The sequence below is a fragment of the Monodon monoceros genome, unplaced genomic scaffold (genome assembly GCF_005190385.1).
Source record: "Monodon monoceros isolate NGI ecotype Baffin Bay Population unplaced genomic scaffold, NGI_Narwhal_1 Super_Scaffold_18, whole genome shotgun sequence".
NCBI lineage: Eukaryota > Metazoa > Chordata > Mammalia > Artiodactyla > Monodontidae > Monodon > Monodon monoceros.
Window position 1 is genome coordinate 4570981 of NW_021703774.1, and position 15885 is coordinate 4586865.

The 15885-nt window shown below is 33.6% G+C and overlaps 1 protein-coding gene across 3 annotated transcripts in view; it reads left to right on the forward strand.

Annotated features, from left to right (window-relative positions):
• The window catches only part of DENND1B (DENN domain containing 1B), a 265632-nt gene that overhangs the window by 152215 nt on the left and 97532 nt on the right, over positions 1-15885 (forward strand). For all 3 annotated transcript variants that reach the window (XM_029227517.1, XM_029227515.1, XM_029227516.1), the window contains 3 exons: positions 932-1032; positions 6895-6940; positions 11696-11797. In XM_029227517.1, the coding sequence (XP_029083350.1) occupies positions 932-1032; positions 6895-6940; positions 11696-11797 (249 nt within the window). The remainder of the gene's footprint in view (positions 1-931; positions 1033-6894; positions 6941-11695; positions 11798-15885) is intronic.

Below are 15885 nucleotides of genomic sequence, written 5' to 3' on the forward strand. Positions count from 1 at the left end.
ATTTAATTATTGCTTTAAATGCTAAAGAAATTACTCAACACATACAGAAATATAATTTAAAATGTAAACGAAGTCAGAGAAAGAATTCTGATGAGGGTCAGTAGGAGGGAGGGAAAAAAAAGCGATATCCCTTTGTTAAGCATTAAAAAATATTTAATTAGCCGCTTGCCAAAACAAAACAATTAAAATGGCAATTACCTTTAAAATAGCATCAGTGTATTTGCAGCTGTTGTGATATAAAGCTAGGAAACACGATGTTAATCTGAAATGAACAGTTTAAATATGAAATTATGATATCCTTGGCTTCCTGTGGTACAGCTGTCAAGCTTGGGCAGCTCGCTGGTCAATAGTGACATTCTCCGTGTCAGTGAGCAGAGTCTCCTGATACCGTCACCCGCGGTTCACACGTTGCTGAAGCTCCAACTGTCGAACGTTGAGTCCCCTGGTGATACTGCAGCTTCCAGACTCTCCTGACTGGCTCATGTTTCATTCTTTGGCAATTTGCCCTAATGATATCCCCCAGGAGCTTTCAGCCTCTCCTCCTTCCCATATTGCATCGTGGTGTATTAATCTGAGTGAGTGCAACCTGGGCGGCACACACTGTAATTTCCTACGGTTCCTTCTAAGATGCTCGCCTAATTTTTCAGGTTTCCTTTTATATGTTCTAAGTTTTGCCCCCCAAACACTATATTTTCAGGAAGTTATAACCGTCCACATAAGATGCCCAAGAAGCTACTTGGCTGCTTATGTGTTTTTCAGAGGGCCTTCTGAAACATGAGGCTTTTTGCAGGCAGAATTGGTCGAGATAATGTGATTCAGGTCGTTAAGTAAATTGTTTTACGAGTGTCTTCAGTCTTTGATAACTTGAGCGTGTCTCTCTGTTTGGAGGGTCAGCGGCTGCTTACTGCTGTTTTCCTTTCACAAATTCTAGTTAACCGCCTGTCTCCATGGATCGGTCGCCCTGCTCTACCCGATGTACTGGCAGCACATCTACATCCCAGCGCTCCCTCCTCATCTGCTGGACTACTGCTGGTAAGCTGGCTCTGCCGGACTCCTGGCAGCCCAGGTGTTAGGGTTCGAAAGAGCGATTCATGTGTAGATCCAGTGAGCTTGGAGTACCTGTGTGTATATACATGAATGAGATCCCTGAAACGTGACGTGGAGATGAGTAACAAGTATTAAAAGGTGGTTTTATGAAGGGAAGAGTAGTTCTCCCCAAAGGTAGCAAAAATTTATACTTGGCAAACATAAAGTTCTTTAGATTTTGTGAGTTTCCTCTATAATCATCTAGATAACTAAATGCGTAAAAAGAAGCCGCTCCAGTCTTCTCGGTGGTTAGGAGCATTTTACAGAAGTCGTAGTGTCAGTGAGAGCACCACATCCCAGATGCCAGCATTTGTCCGCAGAGTCTTTCAGACACCACGTTGCCTCTGTCGGAGCACACGCTCGTTACCTCCCCCTCAGGACACACTTTCCCGCACGCCTCTTCCCTCAGTAGCACATCCAGTACCAGATACCAGCAGAGGGGTTGCCTCTAATGCAGGGGTTCCCTGAGTTCCTGGTTATCGAAGCCTCAGCCTTGAGCCACTGTGAAAATCCGTGTTGACAAGTGTCGGGGGCAATTCTGGAAAGTTTCTTGGCATCACAGACACAACTGCCAGTGGTCTCACCCAGTCTGACTTCAACTGTCCCCTTCTCCTGGAGGTTAGGGAAGAATTAGACTCCCAAACAGCAGCCTTGGGATCTTCCTCGGCGCTGTAGGGTAATCATCTTCTGCAGGCGTAGCTCAGTTCTTAAGAAACCAGATGACATTTTTCCTCTAAACCATGCATGTGCGCGCGCACGTACACACACACGCACACACACACACACAGAAAGAAGGAACTGATTTTGACCATAATGTGTTCATTTATATCACAACTAATGTTATTAAAAAGCAAAGCTCTTTTAGAATCAAAGTAGTTATTTATTTAACTTTCTGATTTCATGAAAAGCAGGTCACTTAAAGTGTTTAAGGGTTAAAATGATCTAAGTTCATAACATTGATGTTTTCAAGACTAGCCTTCTTCAGGACAAATGATTTTTAACGAGAGTACGTATCTTTGGCCACATATTGATTATACCAGTGAATTGTGTGTTTCCACAGCAGGGTAATAGTATTGATAATGCTGGGCAGCAGGTTTCCAGTGACCTCCCACTGCCATTCTGCACTTTGGGTGCTGGGAGGGAGAAACAGTGGGGCAGGAGACTGTAGGTGTGTGGTTTAATTACACTGTGAAGCACCACACACACGAATCTGAGAGTAAAGCTGGATCTAGAAATAGCTCTCTTGGTATTCACTTTAGAGTGTTCTTCTCTGACCAGTATACCTAGAATAGATTAGCATCCTTGAAAGCAGGAACCTCAATTCTTTCATGTCGACATGTGTAGTAGATCTTTCCACATAGTATTCAGTAATTAAAACTTATTTTAAATAATATTGACAAAAGTATTTGAAAATATATTGATGTATGATTCTTTAAAATCTATATTAAAGTAGTGGTTCAAGAACCAACACTTTGTGAGGTTTAGAATTATATTTTATCATATGTAATATTAGTGCCATTTAAATTTTTCTATAAAAAATGTTCTGAGATCTTAGGAGGTAACACCCCTTTAAGTTCAGTTCTCTGTAATGATTACACACCTAGGACTTTCTAAAATATTGTTATTTAGAAACTATTGCTACCTCTTTCCAGATATGTCTTCCTGATACTTTCTAACCCTGCCATCAAGTCATTTTTCTGCTGCTTCCACTGTGATGAAGGAAGCTTGTTTCAGTCTTACTAGTTTCTAACCTCTGAAATAGCCACTTTAGGACAAGTTCTAACAGCCGCCATGCCAGGCACTTCCCTGGCCCAGAGAGTAGAGCAGTGATAGTCAAACAAGGAGTTATCTGAGAGTTCCTGAACCTTAAGGTCACAGTGATAGGCTCAGCTTCTAACATAGGAAGTGGGCAGTATCATATACTTTTCTTTCCCCCGAAAATAGCTGTCTATGACTCCAGCTCTCTTTCATTGTCAGAAAATTCCATGGACTAAACTGTTCCCTAGGGAAAGTGGTTTTCTTCCCTTTACATCTTTGCAAATGATCCTGTATGCAAAAGGGAGAAAAATATTAGAGATTATCCCTTCAATCTCATGGGTTTTTTTTAAAGAAAATTTTATATTCCACTCCAAAAATAGCACCAGGAAGATGTGATAGGGACAGATGTGTATTTTGCCAACTCTTCAAGGTGATTGGACTTTCCCAATCCTGAGGCAGTCCTGGCTCCTGGAAGTGTGTCCCTGGTGTGGCATAGACTTGGAGGGCCACGATGCCATCTTGTGACCGTGGATGAATAGCGCATCTTGGTTGGCTGACGAAGGCTTGCTAATTTGTCGGCTCATTCATTCATCCATTTGTACGCCAGACATTTAGTAAACATGTGTTTGCCAGGCCGCGAGTATGTAATGTAATGAATAAGACGTAGCTCCTGCCCTCTTGGATCCCCAGATAGGAAGAAATTCCCACGTTTGTGCACATGTACACACGCGCACATGATGAGCACAGAGGAAAACTGTGATGCTCTAGGGTTTAGGTCTGAGGCGTATAAAAGAATGCTGAGCGGAACACCTAGGAGGAAGTGCCCACCTATCTGCTAGGGTAGGGAAGGCTACTGGGAAGAAGTGACGCCATCTTCGTTTTCCCCTTAATCTACCAGTATAAGGGGGAAATGGGGAGTTTCTATTTAACAGGTTTCAATAAAGTTTCAATTATTCAAGATGATTAAGTTTTAGAGATCTGTTTAACATTGTGCCTTTACTTAACCAATACTCTATTGTAGACCTAAAAATTTGCTAAGAGGGTGGATCTCATGTTAGGTATTGATACTGTAAAAACAAAGCAAAACAAAACAACAAAGGGAAAGTAATATAGCAAGTCTAAAGTGATGTTGCCAGACACGCTTAACCTTCTGAGCCCTTAAACACCTCGGAGCTAGTATGATTCCAGTACCAGTAAAAGTATAATCATTTATTTGTTCGAGAATGGTTGTCACCTTTTTATTTAGGCTATCTATCTGATTCTTCATTCTATGAAAGGAGAAGATTTAGCTCCTAAGAGAATAGTGTTTTAAAAACATAAATGGAAAATTATGTTGTTTAGACTACCCTAAGTTAATATACTGCTGTTACAGTCTACCCCATGGGTGGCCTCCATGAGAAAACCTAAAAAGACAAAAAGCTATTACATAGTAATTATTTTTCAGCAAAGATTAGTTGCTACCGAAAAGAAACAGCAGTCATAATAGAGCCTTCTGTATCTTATCTTTGCAAAATAATTCCATTGACAGAAAGATCTAGGATAGTTTTGCACATAGCAGATAAAACATCTGTGTTGCCAAGGATCTCTTCCTGACTTATTAACACTCTGTCTCATTAGGAGATTTCAGCTAGGGTAGCAAAATTACTTTTCATGAGACTTGGCTGACTTAATATTAGGATGTATACAATCCAATTTTCATGACAATGAAATAACTATTCAGTTAAATCTATATTCTGAAAAAACATCATGTTTATTTTAGGAAAGTATGCTCAGTTAATGTTTGCAGTCTAACATGTTTATATTTTAGATTTTGTAGAAATTAGTGAGGTAAAAACATGTCGAGATACCCAGTGATCCCATAGAAAAAGTTTTGGTTTACTTTATTATTAAGTTCTGCATAGGAATTCTTTATTGGATTTTTATTCTAGTTTAACAATTTCTGTAAATTTATTGTTTATGTTTCAAGAGATAACTAGCTTTCATGAAGTTTTAAAAGTGTTACCTTAGATGTATTTCGTAGGACTTCAGTTGGTAGTTATTACTCTTGGCTCTGATTGTTTGAAATCTGATCCACTCAGTGTACCTTCAACGTATGTAAAATGGATGTAATAATTATTTTTAGAAGTCTTAAGTGTTTTGATTAACACTCATTGTATTAAAACGTGCTTTGAGGTTTGAGATATTATTAATCTTTCTATATTATGAATCTTGTTGGTCGGGTAACCTAGCCTGGGGCGAATTGGAAAATTGCACAGTAACTTTAATAAATTTGTACTATTTTGGGTGTGGAGAAGGCTTGACATATTTAAGATCTTGGGAGTTGCCCACCCTGTTTTGTGAAAGTTGCCGGAACCCAGTCATGGGAGCCCAGAGGAGTTAGTGGCACATATTTCTGACTATGGAGTCACAGAAGGAATTCCAGAGATGAGAACTTGAACTGGGGAAGCAACTAGCCTCCTTTTATTTAAGCAAAAGTGGAAGAGTCCACATTTATTCCTTCTGTTTCCTTTTGAAGGCAGAAAATATGTTAGATCTTAGGGATATCAAGGCCTATAAATAGTTCTCAACTTTCAGTCAAATGAAATATCCAGAATATCAGATCAATTCCAGATGGTCTACTGCATAAAAATAAAAAAAAAATAGGAAGGAACAAAGCTGTAGAAGACAAAGACAACTGGGAATTAGAATCTAGTACAATATGACTTAAGGAACAGGCTAATAAGGATTGGAAGAAGAACTTGAACCGTTTTTATTTTTTGTGAATCCTGGATATAGAAGTTAGCGGCTAGCCATCCTTAAATAAATTAGGAACTGTTTAAGGTTACTTTGAAAACTGTGGATCTACCAAGGTGCCTCTTTTATCTGTTACTGATTCTCAGCAGCAAAGTGGACATGCAGGAGTTTGGACAGCTCTGTTCTAATAATGACGGGGATGTTTGGAAAATTATGCAAATTCTTTGAAAAAGAAGGTTATCTGTTTTCATGAACAGAAAAGGTTTGCATTATATATAACACAAAGATGTATATAAAAGAAATGCCAAAAATGTTTTATTTTTAAATAGCTATTTATTTGCATATCTTCTATCACATTTGTAGACATTGTTCATTTTCATGTTTTCTTGTTAAATAACATTTTAATTTTGAAATGTCAAGTTGAATAATTTCCGCCCTATATTTCATGAGAAATATTTTTGAAATTGCTAGTAAGTCTTAATTTGTATATTACAAAAATTATTTAATGTCTATTCTCTGCCAGAGTATAAGCTCCAGAAGGGAATATATTCTGTCTATATTGTTCATTATTGTACCCTAACCCCTATGCCAGGTACTGGCACCTGAGTATGCTCCACATATTGTGTTGAATTAATCAATAGAATTCTTAAACTTACCTGAATATTTTAAAATTTATTAAAATTATATTATTATCACAATTAAAAGTGGGATAAATAAGAATGTACAGAGTTTAAATAATAGACAAGATACATGAGTGGAAAGATAGCACAGAAATAGAATGGTAACAATGGGGGAGGAAATTATTTATCTTTGCACCTCTAGTTCCCAAACCATGCCTGGCACATAGTAGGTCTCAGTAAATATATTGTGACTGACTCAAAAATTTGGGTGACTGAATAGTAGGTGTGAAACAATGAATATATATAAAGAAAATCATATAAGAATCTAACTGAATAAAAAAACTGTACAAAGAAATGTGAATAAATTTGATGATTATTTAGGATATATTTGATGGGAAGTATACAGAAAAGATTCATCTCAGACTACGGCCTAGACCCTAATATTCTTGTTTATTAAACATTATAACTTTTAATTATAAATGATTTTGTGATTTTATATAAATCAACCTTAATTTGAATATATTAATGGCCTCTAAGATTATATTTGAGTTTTCTATACTGAATAATTTTAAATATCTATGATGTACTATGTTAGAACTATACATTTAATAAAGTTATTTTTTAAAGCATTCTGAATTACTTATTGTTTCAGTTTTAATGAGCTATATGAACACATACATATATGTTTTTAATTTAGTGCCCCAATGCCATACCTGATCGGAATACACTCCAGCCTCATAGAGGTGAGTATCTTTCAGACATGAGATGGTGATAACTATTATTTTTATGAATTAATTTAAAACAGGTGTGTTTTGAAAGAATATCAATTGAATAGTACAAAGATGTGACTAGTTGCATATTTAGAGTGTACTTACATGATCATTTTCAAAAAGATAGTGTTAAAATAACTTTATTTTAATTAGTATGCAAAATGACCATCTTCAGTGGTACGAGACCCATTGAAAGTAGGTTCTATTTGGTTGAAGTCATATGGTAAGTTTTAAATACTAAAAACCTTAGTCTTTGATGAACCACTTTCTTTATGGAACTTGAGATCTTTTATATCTATTTCTCTTTCAGAAGAAATATTTCTGTATTTTGAAAGTGAGAATTTATGTAATTATGAGTCATAAAGGGAGAGTGTTTTTATTTTGCAAACTTCACTATAATTCAGTGTACCAGTGTTTTTCAAAATGTGTTTTAATACGCTAATCATGAACTTTTAAATTAGAATATAACTTTGTAAGACTTTAATTTCAGTCCTGTTGGGACTTAAAATGTAGTTTGGTTTTTTTTTGCACTGTCATTCGAAAATGACTTTTGTCACTTGTTATCAGTGTAGTGAAAAACCTTGAGCTTTAAACACCTTTAGCTTGAAATCAGTGAGATTTCCAGAGAGGACTTCTTATAAGATTAGCTTCTAAAAAAGTAAACAAAAGACTTGGGTCAGTTGCATGGCATCATTATGCCAGCTGATTTTTTCAAATATATTTCTTTTCTTGCTGGTTGTTCATATTGTACTTTAACCCAGTTTCTAATAAGCAACTTTAATGAGTTAGATTTGGTTTTCTGATTAGTTGTTGTCATTGTATATACCATCAGTCATCACTTTGCTGATCAAGGAAGAGCCTGGTGATTATTTTAAAATTCCTGAGCATCCTTTGTGGAGAGAGTCGTGTTTTAACCATTAATAAAGAATACATTTTAATGAATTTTTAGTAGGTTTAATTCCTTTTTAATTTTGAAGTCTGGGTTGGATAACATTATGACTCTATATTTTGTAAATTTTTAGAAAACAACTTCTTGCAGCCCAAGGTACTTGCAGTGAAAGGACAAATTGTATAAGATAAAACATGAATAAATAGGTATTTAATCTGTTATTAGAGTGTGGAATATATGACTGGCATTTTATTCATCAGTAGTTTGACCTTTTGCAAAATCTAACCATGGTTGGTTGGTATGGTTTCAAAAAAAGTCATCAAATTTGGTTTTGATGTTAGTGCACGTATCTCTTCTTATGTAATGTACCTAATAGAATATGTCATTTTTATAATACATTTATTTATACAGATGAAAAATATTTAAAGTGGTTGATTGTACCTGTTGATGTTGTTATTATTATTTTTACATAATGATTCTAGACCAACTTTTAAAACAAATGATTCAGCTTTTCCAAAATATTGTAGAAAGGGGTACATGCTTTAAATATTCAATTCAGTTTATCACATGTTTATTGTACACCTGTAGAGAAAAATCAGTCCTTTTATAAAGGAGCAAATTTAAGAATTTTTTACTCCTTAGAGTATTGTCTTGGAGAAGCAGTCCTTTCTAACTTTAAATTGGCTTTTATTAAATGAGACTGTGTAAAGCCATGATTAGATCGGCTGAAATCTCTGTACCATTTATACTCTGGACTTATCAAACTGTCTTAATAGTCAGTGTTATTTGGTTTAATAGTGAATGAGAAAGTATAATAGGAACTTTAAGAATGTCTTTCAACCAGTTGGGTACCATTTAGTAACTTTCTTCTTAATCTTTTACCAGGTGATACAGATCCTACGTTTCTATTTTTATGATGACATTATTACACAGATTATTTTCACTAAAATTCTGATCTTTTGTGCTTTTTTATTTTATATAAATGGTATTATAATTAAAATATATATATTTACATATTTTATATATGAGACAGAACTGAATAATTTTTCACATTTGTTTGGCTGCAAGTACAACTAATTTTTTGTGGAAGAAGAATCAAAATATTCTCTTCTCTCAGTCAAGACAGTTTCAACACTTTTTATCAGTTTTACAAAGACTTTTAAACAATTGTTCAAAGACATGAAATTAATGTCTTTCTAAATCTTTTTTAAAAATTATTTTTATGCGATCATAAGTAAAAGATGACTAGAAATCTCTTTTTAAAAAGTAAATTTGCTTCTAAAATAAAGGACAAGGGCATTTTGTTCTCCCTGAAAACCAGACTTTAGGGATGAAGTCAAAGCAAACTAAGGCCTGTGATTGGGAATAAGCCAGTACAGGCTACAGATGTGAGGGTTATATTATTTGTTTTAATACACAAATGATTCTAGGTAAAGTGTTGGCCCAGTTTCACAGTATCGTGTGGCTGCTTCCACTGTGTCCCTTCCCTTGCTCCGTGTGCAGAGTGTGCAGGTGTGCTGGCATCACCTGGAAGGAGGATGGCGTGTGGAGGACGCCGGGAGTCTCGCCGGTTCAGCATCTGCTTTTGTTCTCAATAAGACTTTGTCTATGTCCTAATATCATTTTCTTATTTTTGAAGAAAAAGCACATTGTTTTCTCACATTTCCTTACTCTTTCCCCATCCAAACAAGTTGATGAATTTTATGAGATGTAAAAATATGGGACAGAGAAAGTGGTGCTGTTTTATATGCCATATGACTTTCCACTCCTGTTTAGAAAAAAATGGCTAAAGCCTGATTTGGAGGGAAATAACAGAGAAAATACATTAATAAGAATTTTTTTTTTAAAAGATTTAAATTACATGCTATCTTCTCCCCCTTTTTTTGCTTATGTAGAATTGTTCTCGTTTTAGGGAGGCCCAGTCTGTTGATTTATTGAAATGAATACATTTTCCATTCTTAATGAGTGGTCCTGTTAACAAATTTTAATATTCAGCTATTATCAGACTTCTTAAAACTAAGAGAAACTTTGAAAAAAGGTATACGTTTCATACTAATGCTAATTTCCTTTATTCTGAGATTTTTTTTTAACTTTTTATTTTATATTGGAGTATAACCGATTAACAATGTCGTGATAGTTTCAGGTGCACAGCAAAGTGACTCAGCTATTCAGAGTTTAGTGTTAGCGTCATTACAAACATTTTGGGGTCACATAACCATTACTCTATGCTATTTAGAGGAACTCATTTCATTCCCTGAAAAATACATCAGGTTTCTGGATTATCTTTACATTTTCTGTTAAAAGGACAAGTTAGAATTGAAGATGGAAATCAAAATTATGATATACTTTTTGCATACAAATGCCATTAATATAAATATAGTTTTTGTTCATAGGTTATTTTTGTAGTTATGCTATAGTTGATTTGTAGATAACCACATATTTATATATGTAAACCTTTTTTACATATATGTATGCACATGGAAAGGAAATGAGTTTATTTATAAATGTTTTGACAATAGTATCACTGTTATAAGTTACTTTCTTAGAAATGGCCATTTTCTGAGTCTTACTTTAGAATAATTATAATGTCTTTTACAGGACAGAGTTTTAGAACCACGTGCCCCCTTGAGAATGCATATTCCACATAGACATTGTGGCTATCCTGACACATAAAAATTCCCTACTCTGAACTACCATTTTCCTAGCAAATTTAACATTCTACCTGATACGCAGAGATTTGAAATTCTAAGTGGATCACAGAAATTCCAGTCTTGGCTAACTTTAAAAAATTGGCTTGGCCAGTTTAATATTAAGCTATTTAAATAATCTGAAAAAATGGCTATTATTCTAGAATGTCACTTTTAAAACTACTGCACTGAAATTAATTGACCAATTGCTAGTTGACCTATGCAATTAGGGAATTCTGGGTTGATGGATATATTTCATTAATGCACACCTTACTTATTTTCATTAGGAAATAATATTATTTGCTATCATCTAGATAAGACTAATAGAATTATATGATTTGTTTAAGTAGACATTAGTTTAAATAAGAAAAATAAACTATAGATATTTTCTTTCTTTAAGGATAAAAATTTAATAAATTCTAATTTACTGTCATTTGTGCATATATTGAGATAATTTGACCATTTGACTAAGCTTTCAAACAAATATGACAAGTCAAATAGTTAATCTGATAGGCTATTAAATTTGATCCTTTATATTAAATTCATGGGATAAACATTACTAACAGTAAATTCCATATTACTGCTCTCTGTCATTTTTTCTTACTCAATTTCACTTGTCATCATCAACTTATACCAAATTTACATGAAGATATAGAGAAAATATTTATTAATTTAAAACTTACTTTACTACTTAGTAGTCATATTTATTGTTTTGTGTTAACCCTGCAGTATGATTTCAGCTAAAAATAGCTTTAGAACGGGCCACATGTTCCTGTATCATAGGATTGAAATTCAATTGGTAAAATTTAAAGGATATAAATTTTTACAGTTTAATATAGCCATGCCTATTTTGTATTTGTTGTAGTATCTCTTTGGTAGTTAAATTACATTCAGTGTCTCCAAACTATTAATATATTTAGATGAGTAAACATGCTTCTTTTTAAATCTTTTTTTAATCTTTCTTTTTGAATGGTTTAGACAGACTTTCTCATAAGGCAAAATTGTTTATATTCTTTTATGATGTAGAATTTTCCTTTTTTCTTTTCCTAAGGATAATGCATTAAGATAATTTTCTGTACATATCTAAGTTTATTAAAACTTTGGAAGGAAAATATACTAAGATGTTTGTTTATAATTGTGTTTTTTAAACAGAGAGTGAAAAATAAATCATTGGAGGATGTGGTTATGTTGAATGTTGACACAAACACTTTAGAATCACCATTTAATGACTTGAGCAGCCTACCAAGTGACGTGGTAAGTCTGGAGGATATTTTGTGGTGAACAAACATATATATGTTTTCTCCTGGACCCTTGAATCACCAAGAGTTACTTTCCCATTTTTCTGTCTGAAATACAAGGGCTGAATATGAGCATGTGGTGTGAGAGGAGTCAAAGCAGAGTCTGTCTTTCGTATTTTTACCTTTTGGCAGTTGAGGAGATGTCAGATGCAATATCATATTCCTTATTGTAAAAGTAGGATCGTAATTAAAAAGCTAGATGCATTCATTAGGCAGAGTTTCTTTAAACATAAGTCTCTTCATCTCATCTTAATCATTATATTACAAAGTAGGCATTTCTGTCTGCCTAGTGGCATGTCTTGCAAAAGAATGAGAGAGTTTTTGAAGGCAAGAAGAAGAAGGGGGCCAATTATCGGCTTTTGCTTCCCTGCCACCTGCCAGCGCTTTTCCTTTTAATTAATGATCTGATGGCACTGGTCAATATAATAAGAAATGCTTGTACAGTTGGGGTCAGAAAATTCTGGCTTTGATCTCCCTCAACTTTCTGAAACATTTATTTGTTTTCTCTAAATTATTTCAGTTTTATTTTAATCCTTTCTATCCTGCTGAGGGCTGCAAGAATGAAAACCTACACTGTTTGTCATTTGCTCTGGCAGAGCAAAGACTGCTTACTTAGAATTCTATTTGTAAATTAAACTGCAAACCCAGTTTGTCATAAAAGACATCTGATCCTTTTGAAATGACGAAAACTGTCTTTTGTCTGTAAAGGCTGATAAATTAAGTGCCGGCTCTCTTCTGGTCTTTGATCTTGCAGAGGTTGGTGTGTGTGTGTGCATGTGTGGGTCTGCAGCTTATAATAGGATGTATTCTGTACTTTGTGTTAAATAGTCTCCAAAGTCAATTTTCTGGCCTTCGTATTCCTCAGAACAGGGTAAAAATGCAGATTGTACTGTTTCTGTATATATTCTAATGGCTATTTTAAAATATCTTTATAACATAGTTCTAAGTTAAAATAACTCCCCTTTAAAAAAAAACCCATTGTTTATTCAGCTATATTAAAATTCGGGAATAAAAAACCTTTAAAATATATTTTTTTTCTGTAATACTGCAAGTACTTTGAAATCACTGTTAGGGAGCTTGAAAATAAAAAAGAATAAAAAAAATCTCAAACTCAGAAAATACAGTAATACTAGCCTTGATTGCTTTTATGGCTAGTAATAGGGAAAATGTGACTTTAAAGTCAAAATCAGATTATTTATGCCCATAAATAACCTAAAATACTTGCTGACCTTGAAGCAAATTAAATCGAACTACTTTATCTAACTGTAGTAAAATTTATGCTATGTATGAACAAATCCAAACCCAGGCCAGTGAAGAATTATATTATCTTTTTAGCTCATTATAACTCGATTGCCTCATTATAAAGATTTTGCAGAAGCTGCTAGAAAGGATTAGAGTTGTTCATTTAGAAATCCATCAAAGTATTCTTCACTGGATAGGGACATAATTATGAAAATAAAGTCCCAACTTTTAAGGATGTTTTCCTTATGTGCATGTAGTTCCTACCATTAATTCCCTAAGAAGAAAGGATTGTTTATTTTTTTTAAATGAGGAAGGATAAGAAAGAGGAAGAAAAAAGAAAAATCAGCTTTTTTGTGTTATATTAAAATTTTTATTGTCAGCTCCAGTGATAGCTGATTATTTCTTTGAGAAAAACAATCTTTAATAGTAATTTTTTGATGAGTGATTCTTTTTAAATTGGGAACCTCTACTTTCCTAGTAGAATTAGTTTGATATTGAAACATTTATTTAAATATGTGAGGAAGTTAAACAATATTCATGAAATGTAAAAGCCTAAATATATAAAATGACAAGAGGGACCATCTCATTGTTTATTTATAAGCAACAGTTAACTGAACATAACTGAAATAGTAAAAAAATATTCATAAAAAGGAACTCTGCAAGGTAATGTAGATATAACTAAATATATGCTCGGAATTAAGGAGTGCAGACTTAGACAAATTTGAAGAATGAATAAACTGAAATAGTCCTGAGGTGGAGCTAGGACTATCTACAGAAAGTATGAGATGTTTTAAAGTTAGAGTGATTTTCTAAAAATGTTTCAGGTGATTGTTTGTTTAACCCAGCTGTAATAAATTTAGCTTTTTCATCAGTTTTCCAAAGCTATCTCTTATAGTAGGAAATACAATAAAGTATCACATCGTACTTGCTATAATTGTAAATGTTTTAAATGAGACGTGTTAAAAATCACAAATGATCATACTGAATTTTTCTGTGACTTGAATTAATAAAATATACTTGAAGCCTGAAAAATATTACAGTTGGTATTGTTTGATAATTTAATAAATTAACTGATATTTAAATGGGGACATTTTAAAATCATTCACCAAAACATTAAAATTATGCTTACAGGCTAGATGGCTTTCTGTGCATGTGCACTTTATTATCGTGTCAGCTTGACCAGTGGTCTTGGCTGTTCCAAGGTCAGTGGTCACAGTTGTCCTGAATTACTAGTTCTTTTTTCCTGTGGACCCTCTGCTGTGTTGCATGCTGTAATCTTCTTAATGGCTTCATTCCAATATTCACACATAATATTTTAGATTTATTGACTGTTAGAAATACTACCATGCCAGTAGCAGTTCCGCTACTCTTAAGGTATTTAAAATTGGAAAAATAAATCAGGCCAAAGCTTTCAGGAATCCTTTGTTTTCCTTAAGGGAAGGGGAAAAAAGTCTCTTCCTGTCTTCTGACAAGAACAGTTGTTTTTCGATTTCATCATTTCACTTTAGATCTGGATCATTAAAAGAAAAAAAACAAATTTTATTGGGAGTGATTTTAACGATATTGATTATTACATGGAATAACTTTTAAAAGCATTAAAATATACTTTTGTAGTTTTTGTCTACGAATACATTGTGAGCTTTATTTTTTTTAATGGCTATGCCAAGTTATAGGTACCTTCAAACATATGTAGTTTGAGTGTTTTGAAATAAAAAAGTACATTTTAGGGCTATGTAACAGTATCGATTGCAGTTAGCGTTATTGTGGTATGTTTTTAGGTGGGGGCAGAAAGAGCCAGTTGTATTAAATATAACATTTGAAATCTCAAATGGGTTCATTTTAATTTAAGAAAATACATTATTGAGACCTCCTCCATTGCAAATATATACACAAATTTAGTTTCAATTACATAATAATGTAAAATGTTGTATTTCTAAGGTATTAGTGCTCATTTAAATTTTTATCATCAACATTTTAAAAAGTAATTTGGAAATTGTTACTATTTCAAAAATAAATAGGATGCCTCACTAGTGGGAAAATTAAGCTAAGTAAAGTTATAATGAGATACAGGAAATCTGTCTTTATGTGAATATTAAGTTAAAACAATTATAAACTAACTCTTATAGAAGAAAGCAGGTTAGAATTGACGTCTGAAAAAGTTACATGCATTAGAATATTCATTACTAGGAAAACAAATTTTGACCTGTACTGCTTAACTGTTTTTAAATAATTTTAACTTATTAGACTGTAAAAAATAATATACTCTGAGACAGGTCAATATACTTATACCCCTATGTTAGATAAGAATGTAAAGCCACAGAAAGTATGCTGTTAATGGTATGTCTAGAGCTTTAGTTCATAGAAGTTGATCCTGTGACTTACGCCCCAGGCACTAGAGCATGGTCTGTCTCATATAAACGTGATACACAGTGCAATGGGTAACTCTTAAAATTTGATATAGAAGCTTACTCTCCATTTTAATCTTGTTAAAGAAGTATCATTATGACCTATTTGATTTAAATTAGGATTGTCAACACTGTTCTAAAAACTCATTTTCATGCTATATGTAATGCTGTTGGAAAACGATTGTCTATTTTCTATTATGAGCCTGTGTAGAAAATACAGTATGTACGCTGAAGAGTTATTGTACCATTCACGGTAGGCCACAGTATGTTATAGGGCAGCAACATTTAGTATAAAGCATATTTAATTATTCAAACATTGAAAATACCTTATTATAAAATAGAGTCATTTAAAATACTGTGCGTCTTGGGCTTCCCTGGTGGCGCAGTGGTTGAGAGT